The sequence below is a fragment of the Heterodontus francisci genome, chromosome 5, assembly GCF_036365525.1.
Source record: "Heterodontus francisci isolate sHetFra1 chromosome 5, sHetFra1.hap1, whole genome shotgun sequence".
NCBI lineage: Eukaryota > Metazoa > Chordata > Chondrichthyes > Heterodontiformes > Heterodontidae > Heterodontus > Heterodontus francisci.
Window position 1 is genome coordinate 29235413 of NC_090375.1, and position 15952 is coordinate 29251364.

The 15952-nt window shown below is 42.4% G+C and overlaps 1 protein-coding gene across 8 annotated transcripts in view; it reads left to right on the top strand.

Moving 5' to 3' along the window:
* The window catches only part of ppp4r1 (protein phosphatase 4, regulatory subunit 1), a 112069-nt gene that overhangs the window by 86787 nt on the left and 9330 nt on the right, over positions 1-15952 (top strand). For all 8 annotated transcript variants that reach the window (XM_068031242.1, XM_068031247.1, XM_068031243.1 and 5 more), the window contains 3 exons: positions 11555-11740; positions 14043-14204; positions 15313-15413. In XM_068031242.1, the coding sequence (XP_067887343.1) occupies positions 11555-11740; positions 14043-14204; positions 15313-15413 (449 nt within the window). The remainder of the gene's footprint in view (positions 1-11554; positions 11741-14042; positions 14205-15312; positions 15414-15952) is intronic.

Below are 15952 nucleotides of genomic sequence, written 5' to 3' on the forward strand. Positions count from 1 at the left end.
TCTCTCTGTCTCTCTCTCTCTCTGTCTCTCTCTCTGTCTCTCTCTCTGTCTCTCTCTCTGTCTCTCTCTCTGTCTCACACACACATGCATCTGGCAATTTTTATTAGTTAAAGACAGAACATGCTATATTTCTGTGGTCGTATACATAACGCTCACTTATGTAAATATATATGTGCATCTGTTGGACAATTCCGAAGAAATGTTGGGTGCTTGCTTTAAATTTATATCTAAAATTATTGCCATGTCATTCCTTGTGTGTCATGTGCTACCACACCAATAGGTGACAATGTTACACTATGTATACTTCATTCTCACTAATGTAAATAGCTCCAGCTCTCATCAGTAGAAGCTAAGGTAGACTTGCATGATTGTAAACATCAAGAATATTACTGACCCTGTTCAAATCTGTTGTCTCCAAACTGAGCTATATTTTTTCCTGTGATGCTCTTTACCTGTGCCAAGCTGTTACATTGTACACTGTCCTTCAAACTAGTCTGTTTTGGAGCTTAACCTCCATGAGGACAAACAGTTTGAATCACATTTTCCTACCATGTCGCCATTGTGTTGAATCCCTTTTCCTTCATACAACCATTCATTCTAATGTTTAGTGAGTTTCAGTCTCAACCATCAACCTTTGAAACAATATTAAATGCAAAAAGAGTTGCTTGGCTGTGGCATTCACTTCTATGACCCCCTCAACTATTGAAAACCATCTGCTTCTCTCTACCCATCCTTTTCTAATTTAAATAATTCTGTTGCATCGCACAGTAACCTATTCGATCTAAAAAGCGCATATTTTCCAGGCCACCTTAATACCAGGCAGCATCTTGGTGTATCTGCATTAACCCTCTCTAAAGCCTCAATATTCTTCCAAGAGTATGGAGTCCATTATTGCACAGTACTCTGAATGTCCTTTTAATGTTTTGCATTTATTTCCATTACCTTTATTTTTGCAGCCTCAATGACCTGAAGCACTACCTTTTACAAGAACACAAGAAATAGGAGCAGGAGTAGACCATATGGTCCATCAAGCCTGCTCCACCATTCAATACAATCATGGCTGATCTTCAGCTTCAATTCCACTTTCCTGCCCACTCACCATATCCCTTGATTCCCTGAGAGACCAAAATTCTATCTATCTCGGCCTTAAATGTATTCAATGGTGGAGCAGCCACAACTCTCTGGGGTAGAGAATTCCAAAGATTCACAACCCTTTGAATGAAGTAATTTCTCCATCTCAGTCCTCCATGTTCGTCCCCTTATCCTGAGACTGTGCCCCTGTGTTTTAGATACTGTGACCAGCAGAAACGATCTCTGTGTCTAAGCTATCCAGCCCATTCAGAATCTTGTATGTTTCAATGAGATCGCTTCTCATTCTTCTAAACTCCAGAGAATATAGGCCCAATTTACTCAGCCTCTCATCTTAGGACAACCCCCTCATCCCAGGGACCAATTTAGCAAATCTTCACTGCACCGCCTGCAGTGCAAGTATATCCTTCCTTAAATGTGGCGACCAAAACTGCACATAGCACTCCATATGTGGTCTCGCCAAAACTCTGTACAATTGTAGTAATACTTCCTTATTCCTGTACTCTTAAACCCTTTGCAATAAAGGCCAACATACCAATTCCTTTCTGTACCTGCACGCTAACAACCATAGAACAATTGCAGCCCATCTTGTCTGTGCCGGCCAAAAAAACTAGCTGCCTAGTCTAATTCCACCTTCTAGTACCTGGTCCATAGCCTTGCCTGTTACAGCACCTCAAGTGCGGGTGCATGTACATGCACCTTTGGTGGGCGTTTCTGCCTCCACCACCATTCTTGGCAGTGAATTCCAGACACCCACCACCCTCTGGGTGAAAAAGTTTTTCCTCATGTCCCCTCTAATCCTTCTACCAATCACCTTAAATCCATGCCCCCTGGTAATTGATCTCCCCTTGGGGAAACTGGTCCTTCCTGTCTATCTAGGCCCCTCATAATTTTGTACACCTCAATTAAGTCCCCCCTCAGCCTCCTCTGTTCTAAGGAAAACAACCCTAGCCTATCCAATCTTTCTTCATAGCTGCAACTTTCAAGCCCTGGCAACATTCTTATAAATCTCCTCTGCACTCTCTCCAGAGCAGCTATGTCCTTTCTATAATGTGGCAAACAGAACTGCACACAATACTCCAACTGTGGCCTAACCAGCGTTTTATACAGTTTCAGCATTCCATTCCCCTGCGGTCATCTCCCTCCAAAACAAGTATACCATTTTGTTGAGGGAGATGGCTCACCAGGGGAAGGCAGCAGTAGCCAGGTTCATGGCACCGTGGCTGGCTCTGCTGTTCGGAAGGGCGGGAAAAAGAGTGGAAGGGCTATAGTCATCGGGGATTCGATTGTAAGGGGAGTAGATAGGCGGTTCTGTGGTCGAAAACGAGACTCCCGAATGGTATGTTGCCTCCCAGGTGCATGGGTCAGGGATGTCTCAGATCGGCTGCAGAACATTCTGAAGGGGGAGGGTGAACAGCCAGTTGTCATTGTGCACATAGGCACCAATGATATAGGTAAAAAAACGGGATGAGGTCCTACAAGCAGAATTTAGGGAGTTAGGAGCCAAGTTAAAAAGTAGGACCTCAGAGGTAGTAATCTCAGGATTGCTACCAGTGCCACGTGATAGTCAGAGTAGAAATGAAAGAATAGTCAGGATGAATGCGTGGCTTGAGAGATGGTGCAGGAAGGAGGGGTTCAGATTTTTGGGACATTGGGACCGGTTATGGGGGAGGTGGGACTATTACAAATTGGACGGTCTACACCTGGGCCGGACTGGAACCAATGTCCTTGGGAGTGCTTTTGCTAACGCTGTTGGGGAGGGTTTAAACTAATGTGGCAGGGGGATGGGAACCAAATGAGGAGGTCCGTGGACAGTAAGGAGGTAGTAACTAAAGCCTGTAAGGAACTAGATAATAAAGTCAGCGTGACTAAGGGGAAGAGTAGGCAGGGAGCAGATGATGAACGCAAAGGGACTGGTGGTCTGAGGTGCATTTGTTTTAATGCAAGAAGTGTAGTAGGTAAGGCAGATGAACTTAGGGCTTGGATTAGTACCTGGGAGCATGTTATTGCTATTACTGAGACTTGGTTGAGGGAAGGGCATGATTGGCAACTAAATATCCCAGAATATCGATGCTTCAGGCGGGATAGAGAGGGAGGTAAAAGGGGTGGAGGAGTTGCATTACTGGTCAAAGAGGATATCACAGCTGTGCTGAAGGAGGGCACTATGGAGGACTCGAGCAGTGAGGCAATATGGGCAGAACTCAGAAATAGGAAGGGTGCGGTAACAATGTTGGGGCTGTACTACAGTCCTCCCAACAGCGAGCGTGAGATAGAGGTACAAATATGTAAACAGATTATGGAAAGATGTAGGAGCAACAGGGTGGTGGTGATAGGAGATTTTAATTTTCCCAACATTGACTGGGATTCACGTAGTGTTAGAGGTCTAGATGGAGCAGAATTTGTCAGGAGCATCCAGGAGGGTTTTCTAGAGCAGTATGTAAATAGTCCAACTCGGGAAGGAGCCATACTGGACCTGGTGTTGGGGAATGAGCCCGGCCAGGTGGTTGAAGTTTCAGTAGGGGACTACTTTGGGAATAGTGATCACAATTCCGTAAGCTTTAAAATACTCATGGATAAAGACGAGAGTGGTCCTAAAGGAAGAGTGCTAAATTGGGGGAAGGCCAACCATACCAAAATTCGGCAGGAGCTGGGGAATGTAGATTGGGAGCAGCTGTTTGAAGGTAAATCCACATGTGATATGTGGGAGGCTTTTAAAGAGAGGTTGATTAGCGTGCAGGAGAGACATGTTCCTGTGAAAATGAGGGATAGAAATGGCAAGATTAGGGAACCATGGATGACAGGTGAAACTGTGAGACTAGCTAAGAGGAAAAAGGAAGCATACATAAGGTCCAGGTGGCTGAAGAAAGACGAAGCTTTGAAAGAATATCGGGAATGTAGGATCAATCTGAAACGAGGAATTAAGAGGGCTAAAAGGGGTCATGAAATATCTTTAGCAAACAGGGTTAAGGAAAATCCCAAAGCCTTTTATTCATATATAAGAAGCAAGAGGGTAACTAGAGAAAGGATTGGCCCACTCAAGGACAAAGGAGGAAAGTTATGCGTGGAGTCAGAGAAAACGGGTGAGATTCTAAACGAGAACTTTGCATCGGTATTCACCGAGGAGAGGGACATGAAGGATGTTGAGGTTAGGAACAGATGTTTGATTACTCTAGGTCAAGTTGGCATAAGGAGGGAGGAAGTGTTGGGTATTCTAAAAGGCATTAAGGTGGACAAGTCCCCAGGTCCGGATGGGATCTATCCCAGGTTACTGTGGGAAGCGAGAGAGGAAATAACTGGGGCCTTAACAGATATCTTTGCAGCATCCTTAAACACGGGTGAGGTCCTGGAGGACTGGAGAATTGCTCATGTTGTCCCCTTGTTTAAGAAGGGTAGCAGGGATAATCCAGGTAATTATAGACCGGTGAGCCTGACGTCAGTGGTAGGGAAGCTGCTGGAGAAGATACTGAGGGATAGGATCTATTCCCATTTGGAAGAAAATGGGCTTATCAGTGATGGGCAACATGGTTTTGTGCAGGGAAGATCATGTCTTACCAACTTAATAGAATTCTTTGAGGAAGTGACAAAGTTGATTGATGAGGGAAGGGCTGTAGATGTCATATACATGGACTTTAGTAAGGTGTTTGATAAGGTTCCCCATGGTAGATTGATGGAGAAAGGGAAGTCGCATGGGGTCCAAGGTGTACTAGCTAGATGGATAAAGAACTGGCTGGGCAACAGGAGAGAGAGAGTAGCAGTGGAAGGGAGTTTCTCAAAATGGAGACGTGTGACCAGTGGTGTTCCACAGGGATCCGTGCTGGGACCACTGTTGTCTGTGATATACATAAATGATTTGGAGGAAAGTATAGGTGGTCTGATTAGCAAGTTTGCAGACGACACTAAGATTGGTGGAGTAGCAGATAGTGAAGGGGACAGCAGAATATAAATAGATTGGAGAGTTGGGCAGAAAAATGGCAGATGGAGTTCAATCAGGGCAAATGCGAGGTGATGCATTTTGGAAGATCCAATTCAAGAGTGAACTATACAGTAAATGGAAAAGTCCTGGGGAATGTTGATGTACAGAGAGATTTGGGTGTTCAGGTCCATTGTTCCCTGAAGGTGGCAACGCAGGTCAATAGAGTGGTCAAGAAGGCATACGGCATGCTTTCCTTCATCGGATGGGGTATTGAGTACAAGAGTTGGCAGGTCATGTTACAATTGTATAGGACTTTGGTTCGGCCACATTTGGAATACTGCGTGCAGTTCTGGTCGCCACATTACCAAAAGGATGTGGATGCTTTGGAGAGGGTGCAGAGGAGGTTCACCAGGATGTTGCCTGGTATGGAGGGCGCTAGCTATGAAGAGAGGTTGAGTAGATTAGGATTATTTTCATTAGAAAGACGGAGGTTGAGGGGGGACCTGATTGAGGTGTACAAACTCATGAGGGGCATCGACAGGGTGGATAGCAAGAAGCTTTTTCCCCAGAGTGGGGGATTCAATTACTAGGGGTCACGAGTTCAAAGTGAAAGGGGAAAAGTTTAGGGGGGATATGCGTGGAAAGTTCTTTACACAGAGGGTTGTGGGTACCTGGAACGCGTTGCCAGCGGAGGTGGTAGACGCGGGCACGATAGCGTCTTTTAAGATGTATCTAGACAGATACATGAATGGGCAGGAAGCAAAGAGATACAGACCTTTAGAAAATAGGCGTCATGTTTAGATGGAGGATCTGGATCGGCCTGTTCCTGTGTTGTAATTTTCTTTGTTCTTTGTACATCCCTGCTTTTGTATTCTATACCTCGGCCAATAAAAGAAAGCCGCCTTCTCCACTTTATCTACCTGTCCTGCCACCTTTTAGGGACCTGTGCACATGCACTCCAAGGTCTCTCACTTCTTCAACCCCTCTCTGTCCTCCCATTTATTGTGTATTCCCTTGCTTTATTCGCCCTTCCCAAGTGCATTACCTCACACTTCTATGGATTGAATTCCATTTGTCACTTTCCCACCCACTCCGCCAAACCATTGATATCATTCTGGAGTCTACAGCTATCCTCTTCACTATCAACTACATGACCAATTTTTGTGTCATCAGCAAATATCCCAATCTTGCCTCCCACATTTATATACCACAAACATCAAGGGACCAAACACTGGGCCCTGTGGAACGCCACTGGAAACAGCATTTCATTCACAAAAACATCCGTCGACTACCAACCTTTGCTTCCTGGCACTGAGCCAATTTTGGATCCAACCTGCAACGTTCCCCTCTATCCCATGGGCTTTCATCTTACTGACCAGTCTGCCATGTGGGACCTGGTCAAATGCCTTGCTAAAATCCGTGTAGACCACATCTCCTGCACTACCCTCATCAATCCTCCGTTTTGCTTCATCAAAGAATTCAATCAAATTAGTAAGACATGACCTTCCCTTATCAAATCCATGCTGACTATCCCTGATCAGTCGGTGCCTTTCTAAGTGGCAGTTTATCCTGTTCCTCAGAATTGATTCTAATAATTTACCCACCACCGAGGTCAGACTGACTAGCCTACAATTATTTAGCCTATCCCTCGCACCCTTTTTAAACAACGGTATAACGTTTGCAAACCTCCAATCTTGCACCTCGCCTGTATCCAGTGAGGATTTGAAGAAGATCTTCAGTGCATCTGCGGTTTCCTCCCTGGCTTCCTTTAACAACCTGGGATGAAATCCATCCAGCCCTGGCGATTTATCCACTTTCAAGGATGTCCGACCCTCTAGTACTTCCCCCCTCATTATGCTAATCGTATCTAATATTTCACACTCCTCTTTTACTATGTCTGCATCATCCCTCTGCTTTGTGAAGACTTTCTGCATTCCTTTGTACAAACTCACTCAAGTCTCTTTGAACATCAACACTTCAAGTTTCACACTTTTTAAAAAAAAAAATCTGCTTTCCTATCTATTTTAATATCCTGTGAACCCATAGTCCTAAATGTCTCCACTCTTCCACAGCATTGAGCCAATTCCACTCAGTCTCATTGCTGCTGTTGCTTTTTCAACCAAAATGCAAGAAAGATGCTTGTGGTTGTTGGGGACCAATCACCTCAGTCCCAGGACATCACTGCAGGTGTTCCTCAAGGCAGGGTCCTAGGCCCAACCATCATCAGCAACTTCGTCAATGACCTTCCCTGCATTATAAGGATATATTTGCTGATAACTGCATAGTGCTCAGTTCCATTTGCATCCTCAGATTCTGAATTCCGTACCCACGTGCAGTAAGGCCTGGGCAACGTTCACGCTTGGGCTGATAAATGCCAAGTAACATTCATGCCACACAAGTGCCAGGCATTCATCACCTCGAACAAGAGAGAATCTAACCATCTCCCCTTGATATTCAATGGCATTACGATTGTTGAATCCCCCACCATCATCTTGGGGATCACCATTGACCAGAAACTTAACTGGACTTAATGAAATACTGTGGCTACAAGAGCAGGTCAGAGGCCAGGTATTGTGCAGCGAATAAATCACCTGCTGACCCTTGAGCCTTTCCACCACCTATAAGGCACAAATCAGGAATGTGATAAAATACTCTGCACTTGCCTGAATGAGTGCAGCTCCAACAACTCAATGACCCCATCCAAGACACAGCAGGCTGCTTGAGTGGCACTCCATCTACCACCTTAAACATTGACTCCCTCCACCACTGGTGCACCCTTGCTGCAGTGTGTACCATCTGCAAGATGCACTGCAGCAACTCATCAAGCCTCCTTCGACAGCACCCTCCAAGCCCACAACTTCTACTGCCGAGAAGGTCACCACCACCTGTCATTCTTCTCCAAATCACACATCGTCCCAACTTGGAAATATATTGCTCTTCTTTCACTGTTAAAATTGTGAAACTGCTTGCTTAGCAGCACTGTGGGTATACTTAGGCCGCACATACTTTTTTAATTGTCCAAGAATGAGGGTTACCGCCCCATTCTCTAGGGCAGTTAGGGATGGGCAATAAATGCTGGACTTGATGAGGGTGCTCTCATCCTATGAATGAATGAAAAGAAAGTAATTAAGCCTCCTATTCTGTTATCTTCTGCGCACTTCTACATCACTTTCTCTAGACCTATGTCCAAATTATTAATCATAAACAGAAGTGCCCCCAAAATTGAACCCTGTAGGATACCACTACCTGCTTTCAAACACTCTTTATAAACAGCCATTAACTCCTACTGTTTTCTCCCTTCTAACCAATTTTATTCCAGTTTGCCATTCTCCCCCAATTACATAGACAATCATCAGATTCATAAGGAAACGTGTATTGACAGCTATGCCAATTCAGTGCCATTTTGCTTATTTCTAAACTCTTAACAAAACAATTAACTACAAAAGCCCACATTTCTCCTCTGACTCCTTTTTGAGAGAGGCAGAAATGTCACCTTCAGTGGTTTATTTCTTCATTGTTTCAATTGTACAGTGTGATGCACATTGCTGCATCACTCGTAATTTAGTGTTTTGGATCACTGCCTGTCTGTCAGATTTTATGCCTTCCTGATAGTAATGTGCGCATCTCTTTCTATGCAACTTCCCTGACACAATTTATAATCGCCAAATAATTATGGATGAGAGGCTATTTGGGCCATCGTTCATCCAGAAATTAGTCCGGTTATTGGTGTGATATGGCTTGTGAGGACACACAGATCTTTTATTCACTTTTCTCCCCTCATCTCCAGAAAGCATTTATCGTAAGTTGAAGGTCCACAGGTAGTGAGTCTTGTCTTGTCCAAGTGACAATTCTTAATATGAGTCAGCAGGCTTTTTGACCATGAAGGCATCACATCTGAAACCAGTCTTGGTCTTGCCTAAGATGCACGCTTCCCAGCCGCATTACTGGTTAGTAGTTTGGGTGTTGGAATCTTAGCTGATTTTTTTTTTTCTCTGCCCCCCCCCCCACTCCACACCTGACCCTGCGGAACTGGGGGGAAGCTGAGAACAACAGCATTTTCTTTATTGATGCCCTGACCGAAATTAACCAACTCATCATAGACTAAGGATTGAATGTTTTGGATCAGCATGTCTGTTTGCCATACTGTGTGGTGCATTTACACACTTAGCCATTAATGGAGCAGTCATGAAGACCATCAATACAAAATTCATACAGCATACCTCAGACTACATTAACAGACTCTCATCTGTGATAGGAGTACCAGAGTAATTTACGTGCATGTTGTGGCACAAGTGCAGTTTAATTATCTATGTGCTTCTTGCTACTATTAAAGATAATTCTAATGAAGGAAGAAAATATTTTTAAAGAAATTGTGCTAGCTATAGATTCTAATTTCTAATTCACACTTTTCTTTGGAAAACTCTTAACTCTGGGCTTCACTGTTGGCTCTGCAAGTTGACTGAGTAACTCAGCCATACAGACCAGTGAGGTCTCAGATTCAGGCGCTGGTCTGTGCTGAGTTAGATGACTTCCGGTGGGGTAGAAATAGAGACGTTACAATCAATCTAAGTCCCTGGATAAGGGAGTGAAAAATCAGCAATTGCTGTCAGCAATCCTTGCTGTAAGTGTACGTGACCACTTGGGTGAGGTTGTAAAGGGAGCTCATAGACCCAGCAAAACAATTAATGTTTTCAAGAAGAAAGGAAAGAAATTGGCAGGGTAAAAAAAAAAAACGTTTTTCAATTCTTTGAACAGGCCCTTGTTAATGAGAATATTCTTTGGAGTAAAGCCCTATTGTGTTTTGTTGTTGGGCTTCATTTATTGGTTTAAAAAGTCTGACATTGCACGAGTGTTTATTGAAAAATAATGTCTCGCCTCCATCCAGCACTGGACATTACTTCTACAAAATTGGGCATGTTTCTGATCCTGACAAATTTTTACATCTGCAAGAAGTGATGAATCACCTATTTTAGTCATTTGAACATGCTCAGCACCTTTCAAAAGGTATGTTAGGAATTATGAACAAATTGGGTGGTAAGCTGTGAAACATCCTATTTTTTGAATAGTAACTGCTCAAGTTTTTTTTTATTCGAACTGAAAATTTTCCACTGTGTACACACATGCGTTTATTTAAAGTTAGTATTCATTTTTCAGCAAGCATGCAAAAAGCAAGGTAGAATAATGTCCATACACTAAAATAATACAGAAGTAGTGTTTTTGTTTTTTTTCTTGTAATTCTTTATCTCCATGTTCTTCTCTTCCCTGCTCCTAGCATTTTGCCAGTGCCCTGGTGGAGGTGGTTGCAGGAACATCCCAGCATGATTTGCCTCCTTAATTTATCTCTCCAGGCAGGGTGGCAGTGGGAGGCTGTCAGAATGTGTTGTGTGCGGCCTTGTGGTTCATGTGACAGTTTGACTGAAAGCCCTGGATAGAAATCAGAGACATAGTGGAATCATTTTAAGCATGTGCTCAATTCCTGCTGAATAACTATTTATAAATAGCAAATACTGGATTTAATGCTTGCCTTGGTCTTCTAGCACTCTAGTCATTTTGAGAAAATTAATTTTGTTTATGAAGGTAACTTTCATTCAATACATTGCCATGACTACCCAAACTACATACGCTGTCAAATAAAACCATTATCCAGAACAACTAGCTGGGCGTATCCAAGATCGAAAGGAACATGAATGCCAATCAACAAGTCAAACCCCTCAAATTTGAAATTTGTCTTTCTGTAGTGGTGCTTCGCAATACTGCCTTGCTTCTGTAATTGTATCTGTAAACATGAGCTGTTTTATTTGTTCAGCAGGGAAGTAGTCCAGTCATAGTGTTTCAAATGTTCTGAAAGTAGTCCACGAACAGTTCTTATGCGCATTAAAAAAAAATCCTGTGTTGTTTCCTGGAAGTAACAGAGGGATGTGTCATATCCACTCCAAGGTTTTTTTTTGAGGTAGATAGCCATGGAGTGGGTACAGTAAATAATTCACTGCATCCCTTTTGAAATTTGAATTTTATTACAAATTAAAGTTAGATTTCTTTCCCCACAGATGTTTCAACTAATCCTTCAGAAAACTTTTTAATTTTCTGAAGTTTTTTTTGGTGGATCATGAAGGCCCTGGGTTTTACTTCTAGACTGCTGAGTTAGTCAGTGTTCTTGGCTTGGGTTGGATAGTGATTAGGGAACAGTACTGTCAATACTTCGTGTGGGAAGTGTACATGTTTACACATTCTGGAAGATGAGATCAAGTTTGGCTGTCATGCCACTATAGTCAAATAGCCCACTAATGCTCACCATCTGACTTCATGTATAAAGCTTGGTCAACTAGGTCAAGTACTAGGCAGCTAATGGGAGCTGAACATGGGTATGAGTAACTGCTTTCAGGAAAGGAATGTTAAAGGGAGATTTGTGAGGGTAGGGATAGGGTGAATGTGGAAATGTAGTATAAATTGTGAATGTATACATAACTGTTTGCAGCTTCATTGCACTTTGATATTGTATTATAAAATCTAAAGATTTTTGATTTAATTTTTTCTCTTGCTTAATATTTTCAGGATGTTGTCCCTCAAGCATTGCTGGATCAATACCTTTCAATGACCGATCCTTCACGTGCCCAGACTGTTGATACAGAGATAGCAAAGCACTGTGCTTACAGTCTCCCTGGTGTGGCATTCACGTTGGGCAGGCAAAACTGGCACTGTCTGAAAAATACATACGAAACATTAGCCTCAGATATGCAGGTACTCAGTGTAATTATACATTTCTGAAAATAGCTAGATATGCTTATACATTGACAGCTGTTTTTATACAGATAAAAGCTTGTCATCAAAATTTTCTTTTCATCTCATCTAGCTTGACAGTAACAGGATAACCCTGGGCATTTGATGTGGACATTTATAACTTTAGGGCATTGCAAATGGCCTCGGTGCCTGGGGATGTGAAAATGATTGGACATTGGGTCAGAGAAGAATTAGGTTTGGCTATGATATCCTCCACAGTCCAGTGCCCAGCTGATGCTCACACATGAAGTCTAAAGTGGAGAAGTATCAGAAGGCTGCAACTGTTTTTGGAACCATATTCTAACACATATCCCCTTTAAGAGTATTCAGTTATGTCATATTAAATAAATTGAAAATGATGTTCAACAATAGCTGTGAGTATGAGGTTTTTAAATTTAAACTGAAACTTGGGCATTTTTTGCGTTGTGTTTTGGATTTAGGATCTATTGTAACATTAAGGAAAATATTTAATTTTGGATTGGGTGGCGCAGTGAGTTAGACACTCGCTTTTCATTTCTGGGGCCTGGGTTTGAATACAAAGTCAAATTGGTGGGCTGAAGTCTCCCCTCTGCTGGCTTTGTATATAAAAATAATTCAGTCTGTCTGAATTTGGATTTTATATACGAACTAGGAGCAGGAGTAGGCTATTTGGCCCCTTCAAGCCTGCACCACCATTTAATAAGATCATGGCTGATCAACCCTGATCTCCTTGAATGGCAGAGCGGGCTCGAAGGGCTGAATGGCCTACTCCCTATTTCTTATGTTCTTGTGATTGTGGTCTCAACTCCATTTTCCTACCTATTCCTGATGCCCTTTAATTCCATTGTTGGTCAAGAATTTATCTACCTCTGCCTTAAAAATATTTAATGACCCTCAGAAAAAAAATTTCTCCTCATCACTGTCTTAAATGGACAACCCCTTATTTTTGAACTGTGCCCCCTAGTTCTCGTCTCTTCGACGAGGGAAAACATCCTTTCAGCATCCACCCTGTCAAGTCCCCTCAGGATCTTGTGTCTCAATAAGATCACCCCTCATTCTTCTAAACTTCAATGGATGCAGACTCAACCTATCCAACCATTCTTCATAAGATAACCCTCTCCGCCGCCACCACCACCCCCCCACCCCCCCCCCCCCCCCCTCCCCGGCCTATCCCAGGTATCTGGTGTATGTGAACCTTCAGCCTAAAATTTTGGCAGTAAATTGAAAAGTAAAGATATAGGAAGTGTTGGAAAACTCAAAAATGTATAACAGTGCAGTTTTAAATCTCTGCCCTAATGTAATACTTTAGCCTGAGTAAAAATTGATCTGTGTATAGCTCAGTGTGGTGATAACTTGTGAAATAAGTATAATGTGAAATACTTGATGCTAATACCAGGTAGGAAGTTGAAATAGAGTTTCGATCTCTGTCGCTGATATCTTTCACAGTGAATGAAAACAAAATTCATTGCTAATGTTGAAACAATTAAACCATTGATTTAAGTGCAGAAAATGTAAGCATTTACTTTTCAAACATCCAAATTGATCAATTTATTGAGGGAACCCAAATGCAGAAATGTTGGTTAATGTTTAGTACTGTTAATGTCTGTTTACTTTGCTTTAGGCTATTAGGAAGGCAAATATTGGCCTTTATTGCAAGGGGATTGGAGTACAGGAATAAAGGAGTCTTAGTAAAATTGTACAGGGCTTTGGTGAGACAGCACCTGGAATACTGTGTGCAGTTTTGGTGTCCACATTTAAGAAGGATATACTTGCACTGGAGGCAGTGCAGCAAAGATTTACTAAATTGGTTCCAAAATTGGGGGTTGTCCTATGATGTGAGGCTGAGTAAATTAGACCTATTCTCTGGAGTTTAGAAGAATGAGAGGCGATCCTCATTAAGACATACAAGATTCTGAAAGGGCTTGATGGGGTAGAAGCTGCGATTGTTCCCACTGGTCAGGGAATCTAGAACACGGGAACACAGTCTCAGGGTAAGGGGCCAATCATTCAGGACTGAGATGAGAAATTACTTCACTCAAAGGGTTGTGAATCTTTTGGAATTCTCTGCCCCAGAAGGTTGTGGATTCTCCATCGTTGAATATATTTAAGACTGGGATAGATGGATCTTTGGTCTTGCAGGAAATCGAGGGATATGGGGAGCGGGCAGGAAAGTGGAATTGAAGCCCAAGATCAGCCATGATCGTATTGAATGACGGAGCAAGCTCAATGTGGTCTACGTCTGCTCCTACTTGTGTTTAAGTTTTCCTGCTTTACTTTTTTCTAGTGGAAAGTTCGAAGGACTCTTGCCTTCTCTATTCATGAGCTGGCAGTCATTCTCGGAGACCAGCTGACTGCAGCAGATCTGGTTCCTGTTTTTAATGGTTTTTTAAAAGATCTTGATGAAGTACGGATAGGAGTCCTGAAACACTTATATGACTTCTTGAAGGTAATTTCTGAATTGGAGTGATTGTAACTCCTGTGAGTTAAGAGATTACAAAGAGCAAGGTTCTAGCACTCTGGCCTTATACTTCTGGGACTTGGATTCAATTACAGCCTATATGGAAGGATGGAAGTCTTCTCTTTATAGCTGCAGGGATCCTTCCTGAAATTAGTTTGTACAGTGTCTTCCTTATAGGTACAAGACTACAGTACAAAATTGATCATAATTTGATACTAAATTGATAATTTCAGCCGGAGAGACCAGAAAAGGAGCTCAGTGAATTTAACAAGTAAGTAGTTGAGTAATAAAGACTGGGAAGGTCACAGGTTTGATCCTTGGTCTGCTGAATTAGAGATCTTGACCTGTGGTGGCAGTACGGACATTGCAGTTTGCCTGTTTAAAGAAGCGATTATCAACCACGGTTCCTGCTCCTGATCTCTGTGTAGCCACCCCTGTTTATATTGCACATATATGTACAGCGAGTGGTCACAAAATAGCGTTGCTTACTATGTCAAGCAGCCTCCCAACACTCATTGAGAAAGCCCATACATCGATGGCCAGTTGTCCAGAGTTATCAGAGTTCCTAATGCTCTCAGAACTGTACCCCGAGCAAGGAACCAATCCTTCCAAAAGGGAGAACTTGGGGAGAAAACTGGCCATGGGTGAAAAAGAAGCCATAAGGACTGAAGTGTAGGATGTGAAAAACTTGGAACTTCCGAAGTACAGGATGTTGTTCTGTCTGACATTGAGTCAATGCTGGATTGGAGTATCTTAAATGGAGCTTTATTCCAAATTTGGCACATGTTCTACCTGACCTGGAAGTGTTCGCCATGGACACTGGGTCACCAAGGTGAAAAAGTGTTCCACTCTCAGTGCAATGATTGCACAAAGCTCACTAAATTTAACTATGACACAGATGTGGTTGTGAACATTGATACTTGACAAATTCTGCTCTGAAAGTTAATTCTGAAAGCTTGACTATATAAATATGGCTTAATATAGTTTGTAGTAGTCACATTTATGCCAGTTGCCTTGTTGATCCTGTATACTCTCAATGCAGATCATCCTTTTTAAAACTGTTTGCCTTCAGATCATGTTTTTATTTGTTCCACAGTTGCTTCAATCAGAAAAGAGAAGGGAGTACCTCTCTCAACTCCAAGAATTTATGGTAACAGATAACAGCAGGAATTGGCGTTTCAGAGCTGAGCTTTCCGAGTATGTGCTTGAACCCAGCAAATATTTGAACATTCAATAGCTTTGTCCAAGACCTAAATTTTCCTTTATTGTTGACTTGAGTGGACTGATTTTTAAAAAAAAATATCAAAAGCTTTCCCATGTAGCTAATTAATTCATCTCTCAAGTTATTCCGGAATTTACGTGAACAAACTCACAACAGCCTTATTTTCCTTTACTACTCAGTTAAAATAGCAACTCAATTGCTTGATCCTTAAAGACACTTGAAGTAACAATGCCATTTTTTGGTCATGTAAGTTAATGATGGGAACTGTTGCCCAGAGTTTGCACTGAAAGCAACCTCTGGGCAATGCAGTACCCGCTTCAATTGTGGACTGATGGTTCTCCAAGTTAAATCTAGTATGAGATTTACAGCAGACTGTTTACACAAGCTGGATCTGTGTGGTGGACAGAAAATTATAATTTTTAACTTTGTCCATTAGTGAGTAACACAGGATGATTTGGAGTGTACGTTGCTGCAAATTTACAGCTGTAGTATAAATCCTCAAGATTACAGCACT